The 9,381-nt window shown below is 37.1% G+C and overlaps 1 protein-coding gene across 1 annotated transcript; it reads left to right on the top strand.

Moving 5' to 3' along the window:
- The first annotated feature begins 1,322 nt into the window (after positions 1–1,322).
- LOC139741221 (uncharacterized) lies at positions 1,323–9,135 on the top strand. The gene is made up of 5 exons (XM_071651815.1): positions 1,323–1,771; positions 2,884–3,150; positions 6,600–6,666; positions 7,538–7,635; positions 8,038–9,135. The coding sequence occupies exons 1-5, from the start codon at positions 1,571–1,573 to the stop codon at positions 8,173–8,175; spliced, it is 771 nt and encodes a 256-aa protein (XP_071507916.1). The 5' UTR covers positions 1,323–1,570; the 3' UTR covers positions 8,176–9,135.
- Positions 9,136–9,381: the final 246 nt, after the last annotated feature.

Raw genomic sequence — 9,381 nt, 5'->3', positions numbered from 1 at the left:
TATTCTATCATATAATGTCCACCATGTGGAATATGAATAAATTTCATTTCATTTCATTTCATTTCATTTCATTTCAGGGTGGCCGCTATGAATATAAAGGGTTCACAATACATTTCGTCCGGGGGATTTTTCAGTGGCCGCTATAAGCAGATGGCCGCTAAGACAGGTTTGACTTTACTTACATGTTAGACATTCTGGAAAGGGTGTTACCTTTATAGGCCTTATATACACTCAAAGTTTATTTTTCATATCTGAAAAAAAGAAAAATACATTCATATAGTTCCACATTGTGGATTATACCTCTGAGGTTTCTCAATTAATGTAAATCGATAAACGTTGAAAGCAAAGCATCAATTTAAAGCATCAATTCTGATGTAGTTTTTGTTTAATATCGTAATCTGATTTTGAGTAAATAGTTCCCTTTATTCTATTACTTAATTCATCCTTCAAATTTGGCATTTATCATGCATTTTTATAAAGAGCTAGTCTCCATGTTGTTGGACAGAAAGCAATCAAAGCATAAATTGAAAGTCTCAATTCTGATAGTAGTTGTTTTTGTTTAAAATCGTTATTTTATTTTGAGTCAATAGCTCCCTTTATTCTTCTGCTGAATTAACCCTTTAAACTTAGCATTTGGTATGCATTTTATAAAGAAGTCTCCATTTTGGTGAAAAAATGACTTTGCTGTATTCTGTTACTATGTCCCAGAGTTATTTCAAGGGTTCAGTAGTGGGCAGCACGTATGGTACTTATATACAAGAACTACACGCGTGTACATCTAGTTACTGTACCAAGAACTTCAGAGAAGCACACGCGGTCCGGAGCGCCCACGCGCGTACGTACAGACCAGTGCCGTCTGGCCAACTCGGTTTTTGGCTTGCGTGTTTTGAAGCCTGTGATTGGTCAAAAGCTGGTCCCGTGATCTACAGGCGCCATGTCGTTACTGAAGTGCGCTCATACGCAATGCCCATTGTTAACTGCCCCTTATTTGGCTTGGTTATTTTGTTACGTCTGAGCGTACACGCTAATCCTGTGACGCGTAATACGCGCGGTAACGACATGGCGTCCAAATTAGCAGTTGGCCAGACTCTACGGCACTGGTACAGACGAGACCCGTCAATGCAGGCGCCACAACACAAACTCTATTGTGGCCAATGCATGCGCTATGATGCCCGACTCATTCTTTTCTTACTCGACTCGTTCGTGTTTGGGTACAATTGGTCGAAGTAGACTACACGTAAAGTACGTGGTACATTGATTGTAGTCCCATACATCAATCATACTGTTTGTAAAGACAGTGTCATACTACGCTGCGCGCTGTTGAATCTAATCATCAATGTTGTGCACTACAACTGCTTGCGCAATTGCGAGCTGCGATGATGTGGAGCAACCTGACATTTTTTGTACGCTGTTGTATTCTACATCGCGCATACGTGTCTGATTGAATTTTAGTCTTACGGACTACTCAGTATTAACGTTAGTTGCCCTAATCTACTGGCAGGATTCAGAATTCTATAAACTTTAGGTTCTGTCCAACTCTTGGATAAAAAAAGGTCGGCGAATCAGTGAGATGGCTTCAGTTGTCTCAGGAGCAGAGTCAGGAGCTATTGCAATTGGTCCGGAAAGTATTGCCAGCACTGAAGCAGAGCAAGGGAAAATCGCGAAAAATATGAGTGTTGCAACGCCAATTACAAGCCGAAGTAGCGAGGTAGGACTTGGAGTTGGTGACATCCCTGACAGTGACATCCTGGCTGAAGTGAAACTCGAAACGGTATGGCTGAGTCTCGTCATATTTACTATTAAGTAAATTGTATTTTATTAGTAACAAATCAAATGACTGGAGTGCTGCTCTTGATGTTAAAGACATAGTCGACTGTATTTATTTAACGTTAGACTATCGCAAGGCTTTTGACAGTGTACCACGTTACAAGACTAACTAGCAGTTAGACAATAGTCTACTTAAGAAAATCTATGGATATGGAATCAGGGGGAAAATTTGGAACTGGATCAAAGCATTTCTCCTTGAACGCACTCAACGAGTAGGACCTAGTAGTAGAAGGAGCCAGTTCACAAGAAAGTACAGTAACCAGTGGAATACCCCAGGGAAGTGTTTTAGGCCCAATATTATTTATCATATTCATTAATGACCTGTTACCTGAGATTATATCTACAAATTCCACAGTTAAATTGTTCGCCGATGACACCAAATTGTATGCTGCACGACATGAAGAGTCTGATAATAACATTATTAACAATCTGCAGGAGGATCTGTATAAACTCACAACATGGGCCGAAGACTGGCAGTTATCCTTCAATCAAAAGAAATGTAAAGTAATGTATTTTGGAAAGAGAAATCCTGGATTGTGTTATTACCTAAACCCTGACGATACATCTGAACTTTTGACAGTTACTCATGAGAATGACCTTGGAGTAATATTCGACAGCAGCCTGCAATTCTCTAACCATGTCAACAGAGTATGCGCCAAGGCAAATTAGGAGACACAGAGCAGATATGATCCAGACATATATTAAATTCTGATGATGGTTGATTCGAGGCATTAAATAGCCCAACTAACGAAAGAGAATGTCTTGATGTCTAACCCCCCCCCCCCCCCCGAAAAAAAAATGAAAAAGAAAAAAATGAAAGGACAAAACATGTCCTTTACTTTATGTAAGTTGTAGACTTGCTGATTTTTTTTTTTTTTGGGGGGGGGGGATGTTCTGATTTTCATGATTGCTGCATTTGTAATAATGTCACTAGGAAAGATGTACGTCATTCATTTGTAAGCATGTTCATTGAAAAAGTGAGTATGGAAGTACAAGGATTCCTACACCATGAATTGCTAAAAATGTGTCTGCATCTGTGTAATGTTTGAAACGCAGGAAACAGGCAGCCCATCCAGAGATGAAAACTCGGCACCACTGAGTACAATCAGTACAGGAGCCATCTTCCCACCTGGTTTGATACCAGGAGCAGCAGGCGACGATTCATCCGGTCAGGCCCGCAAAGAGTTTGAGACCATCTCGTTGGAGGAACACAAGAAGCCCCGGAGGATCATCCACTTCAGCGATGGGGTCCTGGAAGAGTATAGCACGGACGAAGAAGATGGAGGGGAGGAGGAGAAATTGATGCAGCCGTCCGTGGATCCAGTAAGTAGGGAAATAAATGGACTTGTGTCTAGGAAGTTTGATCCTCTTTAGATGGCATGTCCAATGCGCTGATGATGATTTATCTAATGATTGACCTGAAAAGGAGACATGTCTTTGTGGTCAGGTATGATAAAGCCATATACATTGTATAGTGATGACCTTTCTGATTTGGTCTTGTTTATTCTCTTAGCTAAGCAAATCTGGAGATGAAAGGGGAAGTATCCTGTACAGTATTTTCAAGAGTACTAGAGTGTACATTGTACAGTCCAATCTCAGTTATCTGGCCATCACTCATCCAGATCTCTCTATCATCCAGACTTGGGCTGGTTTACAATTTTCTCCATGTTTTCATGCATTTTCAGTGCCAAATCTTGCCATTAAAAAAACAACAACAACAAACAAACAAAAACAATGCATGCAATTTTAACCACTATTCTATGTGATTTATTCAGTAGATTTTAAGAAATCTGCAAAATTTGTACATGCAATTTAGAAGTTCACTCATATTTACTATAAGAGATGATGGCACTTTGTTGATGCCATACAAGTCCACTAGCAGTGCACTGCAGTGTTTGATGAGTCATGATTTCAGTTTCATAACAGTAGCAGTATCCCACGAGTCACAATCTCAATTTCACTCTCAGTCAATATACATCAAACAAGCACACATACATTAATGGATTCTATTAGTCACATTATTTTTTATTTCTGTATCATCTAAATCATGAAACATGAGATGACGATACCATGCAATTGATTATAGTAATGGTAAATTGATGATACCATGCGTATACTCGCAGCAGAACATGCTAGAAAGTGCTTATTTGAGCATATCTTAACCTGCCAAAGCACTTATATCTTGATTCCCACCGGTCCAGACATGGAAGAATAAGGGCAAGTCCAAGATAATGCGCGCGTTACGTATGGGACATTCAGAGACTTTTATGACCTGAAAAATAGTGTTAATGGCCTTTGATCATATTGAACTTCATCATGGTGATTGATATCTAGGAGAAGTATAAACATGTAAAAAATTGAGAAAAATGACCTTGACATTTATATTCTAGAAGAGAAAATATGTGCCGTTACGTATGGGACCAGAAAACTTTTGTTTTTTTGAACATTTTTTTCAATCTCAAAACTCTCTGAAAGTATTTCATTCTATAACTTGTAACTCACTGTGATGAAAGTCACAACACTCAAGATTATCACAGGTAAGTTTCATGTCATTAGGCAAAAAGCTCTAATTACAGGTTCTAATTAAAGACAGACGTGACGTGTTACGTATGGGACAGTTACGTATGGGACAGTTTGTCCCCCATTCATTTAGTGTGTGAAGAACCATATTTATGGGTATTTTGCATAATTATTGTAGTAAAATCAGTTGAAACTACTCAAATACTGATCCAGATTGTCAAGGAAACATTATTCCCCAAATATTCACCATCATAATCATATTCAATCATATTTTTATATTTTTATGACCAACCTGAGTATGCATGCCCTTTGTCCCCCATTCGTTTAGTGTGTGGAGAACCAAGTTTATATAGGTATTTTGCAAAATAATTTTGCAAAATACCCATTAACAAATTTTTGCATAATTATTGAGGTAGAATCAGTTGAAATTACTCAAATGCTGTTCCAGATTGACAAGGGAACAATATTCCCCATATATTTACCATCATAATCATATTTAATCATATTCTATATTTTTTATGACCAACCTGAGTATGTATGCCCTATTTTTATCAGGATAGTTACTACTGAAAAATTGAATAGTTTAAAGTGTTTACTTCCATTGATGAAGGGCAGTTTGCCATTTAGTTTCAACAAAAAATGACTTGACACAAGAAATATTAATTTTAATAAATAAGCAATACCTGCTGCATGGAACCCCAGTGATCGAGTAGATATATGATGTCTGTGTAGCAGTCAGGTCATTGATTCGTGTCACACCTCGGTATGTATACCCATGAATTTTGTCGTGGCTACTATTGAAACTGAATAAGGACAATTTGTGTATCACTTGCAATAAAAAGGAATCATTTTACTTTATATATTTTTTTGTATATATCACAACCATTTCAAATTGGATCTCCATCACATAAACTTTGAATTCCTCTAGTCTTAGGATTGTATGCTCTTTAGTATTTCATATAATTGGTTTCCAATCATCTCATTAAATGTTGAAAACTGAATCCCCATTTCCACAAAAACTATACCATCCCTTTAATGCTGATTTTTCATTGTGTATTTTGCCATTTTCCCCTCCCCCTTTCTGAAAATTGTTCAGTCAAGTACATGCATTGTTTCAAGTGTCTAAAACTCAAAAAGTAGCTACAATGTTGGGATGCTTTCTTCAGGATAATTGACCATTTGTGTACTGAGAGACCTTCCCAGCTAGCTACATGCATTTACATGCAATATGTATGAGGCTGTCCCATACGTAACGCATTTGTCCCATACGTAACATTATTTTAATGCCTAATAGAATATATTTCTTTTACTGTTTTTTCTTTTTTCTATGGTATTTAGTTTCTCTAAACAATAAATTAGAACTTTCCAAAAGGGCATTAAAATATCCATAGCAATTTCAGAAAAAACCTAAAAAAATGACCTCAGTTTGTTACGTATGGGACATCTCATGATAAGACACGAGCTAATTTGCATAATCATTTGCATAATCCCTAAATTTTTATACCAAGTTAAACTATTTGATGAACTTCTTATGTCCACATATTAATCAAATATCATTTGCTTTCCTTTGAATTAATATGAATTTTTATAAATGTCCCATACGTAACGCTGTGTTTCACATTTATGCAAATGAAGCCCTTGAAATTTGCATAAACTTACATAATATCATTTTTTCCTCCATGGAAATCAAAACTTCAACTCATAAGCTTCAAAATGATACCAAACACGTCAATATTGAGCAAAGATGAAATTTTGCCTTCTGAGGGGACCTTATCTTGGACTTGCCCATAACTGAAGATGGACTTTTTATGATAACGAACTTCATGATGTATTGCTGTGAAAATTTTATAGTATTGTTATGAAACAACAAGCATACAGCAGTGTGCTGTATTGTAGGGGAAACAAGCCACCCACACAGGCACCATTATTACATGCCACTAGTACGACGCATCAAGCAAATTGCAGAATAACTGACTGATAAACATTCGTTATTATGTGAAGTTTAAATGGGGAAAAAACTCATTTGGTATGTTTTCCACATTAAGCCACATAAATAACTCACATTCCACACGGTTTCACCAGTGCAGATGTGTTGTCAGAGCTAAGCTTGTATTTTTCCCTTGATTTAGACTTGATCTGTGATGTAAATTGAACTGCATAACATAAAATGGACTTATTCATCCCAACTGCCTTTTAGTGCCTAGATGTCAATTTAATATATTATGCCATAATTTATTTGACTCTGCTTTCAGAAAACTTTGGAGTGGCTGCCTTATATTTGGCACTACATGGTAGCAGCATCATTTGCCACTTACCGAGGTGAGAGAATAGCAAAGACACTAGCAAAATCCTGAAACATATATGCTTGAGGAGTAGGATAAGAAAAGTTTTAATTAAAAAAAAAATGATAATAATAATTAAAAGAAAATGAGTAATGATCTTGTGAAGCATTCCACTATCTTCCATGTGAATTTCACTTGCTGTCATTTACTGAATACTAACAGGCCACAAGGAAGTCTCAGAACTTTGTACATGTAGTATGTACAGTACATTATGTGTGCATTTCCTATTAAAATGCACTGACTTCAGTAAAGGTCTGGTTTTATTACCATCTCTGCTGTCTCCTACTTTGATATGTGTATGATTATAAATAAACCACTTTTAAATACGTTTATTTTAGTTTGTTTCTTCAGGAGTACTGTCAGAACATAATTTTCAACATCACGATGAATATGACAAAGTAAAAAAAGTAAATTCCAGAAATGTGATACTTGCATGCAGTCAACCTTGCTTTAGTCGACCTCGCTTTAGTTGAATATTTGCTTAAGTCGAAGGTCTTTTCAAGTCCTCTAGATCTTCTCTTTATATTCTATTGATTTTAATCCCTCATACTAGCAAGACAATTTTTTTCTAAGTCAAAGTTTTTTCTTCAGTCCAAATAGATTCGACTTACGCAAGGTTGATTGTATGATAATTGCAGTATGACAGCTACCTCAGGTTGGGACTACTGTAGATAATTTTGAATAACATGGCACTGTGGTAGGATCAAGCTTGAGCCTATTTTGCAAAAACAGCATGATGGTGATGTTTTGTGTAACTTATTCAGCTGTATGTCTCTATACTCACAAAAGTCATATTAAACGATTGATTGAACATTGTGAATGGATCTCTCATTGTCTCTCATGCACAGCATGTGATTACATGGGCGAAAAACTTGCCTACTTCTTCGGCATCACATCGCCAAAGTATGCCTATGCCATCAGTGAATACAACAGACTCGAAGCAGAGGTAAGTACCACTTACTGTGGGTGATGGGCATACAAATATCAGTATCAGTAGTATTATGGCTGTATCTATTGCAAAGCATTTTATTGATGTGGACTTTAAAAAAGTACATCAATGTCACTTCAATATTAATCGCATTTGTTTGTTTGTATGTTGCTTGCTTTGTCTTCTTTTCGAAAAAAAAAGAAAAAAAAAGAAGTGATATACAGACAACTCCTGTATAACGAACTTCTTGAGACCGGCACTTTTCTTTCGTTATAAGCATCAGCCAACACAGGTTTTTAGTTCGTGTGCAGTTTAAAATGTAGTTGAAATTGGCTGAATGTTATTGATATCTCATGTCAGAAGAGTATGAGTATAATTCTCACCAATATCCCTCCCCACCGTCATCACGTACAATTGTAGGAGAAAGAGGAGCTGGACCGCCAGATGGCCGAGAGGGAGGAGCAACGGGAGCGTGTTGCCATGCAGACGGCCGAGGAGGTCAACAGGAAGGCGACGATGAACCAGCCAGAGCCCGGCTTGCCTACCAGCACTCACTGATCCACGTTCGTATTGGGTGATGGAACAAAGTCACCAAACACCTCTGACACGAATACTCTAGTATGCCCATGACCAGCTAACAAAGTATGGCGATGAGTGTCTGATTATTTCGTTGTCAGAGTCTCTCTTTGGTATGGTGTGTAGCTGAGGTGTCAGCAGGGAGAGTATCATCTAAGGGCAGGTCATTCATTTCGAGTGAGTAATTCTTTTGTGCCAATGAGTCTAATGTACACAAATTTCCCACACATACCTGTGGACAGGAAATTGATAAGGCACAGACAGAGTTAATGGTTTGAGATCAGAGGCTGAAATTGTTGTTTAAACTATTTGTACTATAGCTGCCCATTGTCTTAATCATTTACATTTTTAACAGGACATTTTTCTTTGCCCTTTTGCTTTTGCTGAGAATACAGTTTTAAACAACCATACACTGTAAAAACAGCAGCTCTTAATAAAAGGCCAGGTATTGGCAATTTTGCCTTATTCTATTTCCTCAAATATCACCCTCAAATTTGAAAAAAATGAATAAATAAATGTGCCAAATATCTTTGTCTGTATGATATTATCATCATAACTTTTATTGTTTTGCTGAACCAAACTACCTGGCTGATATGATCTGCTTGTCAAGGAATGCATTTCATGTCTTCCTATGACTTTTTCTCTGTCTTACCTCGATAATGAATTATTCTGTGCATGCAGCTATTTTATAGAAAGGATTTGCAAATCCTGCAATCAGTTTTGCAGTGAACAAAAAGCATCCAAATTATCAAGCCTGCTTGTCTTTTAAAACAGAGAGCATGCTGTCATGATTTTGAAATTGATGTCGCTTAGATCTAAGCAACACATCTGCTGCAAAGCTATGATTAAGTTCATCATGCCTACTCATTTTCACAAAACAATTTGTTTAAAAAATAGCCAATGAAATCCTATGGGTTGGAGCTAGTGAGCACAGCTGATCAGGGGCAGTCAAGACTAAGTTTTGTATCCTATGGCTTTACAAAATATTGTATTGAGAAATGTGATACATCACCAGGTAAATGATTCTCCCAGGTTAGTCACTGGAACACACCTCCACCTTCTGCTAATTTTGTTTATTACATTTGTGATTCACTTTATTCTTGTAAAGTTTTCACACACACAAAGTTGATGTGTTTGGCAGTGTTTCACTCAACAACTATTGATTTTTGTAGTGCTGTTCTAGAACCT

This window comes from Diadema antillarum, unplaced genomic scaffold, assembly GCF_040938485.1.
Source record: "Diadema antillarum isolate AM-2024a unplaced genomic scaffold, OU_Dant_1.0 seq00000910_RagTag, whole genome shotgun sequence".
NCBI classification, from domain to species: Eukaryota; Metazoa; Echinodermata; class Echinoidea; order Diadematoida; family Diadematidae; genus Diadema; species Diadema antillarum.
The sequence above is the reverse complement of the archived record's forward strand: the minus strand, read 5'-3'. Positions and strand labels throughout refer to the sequence as shown.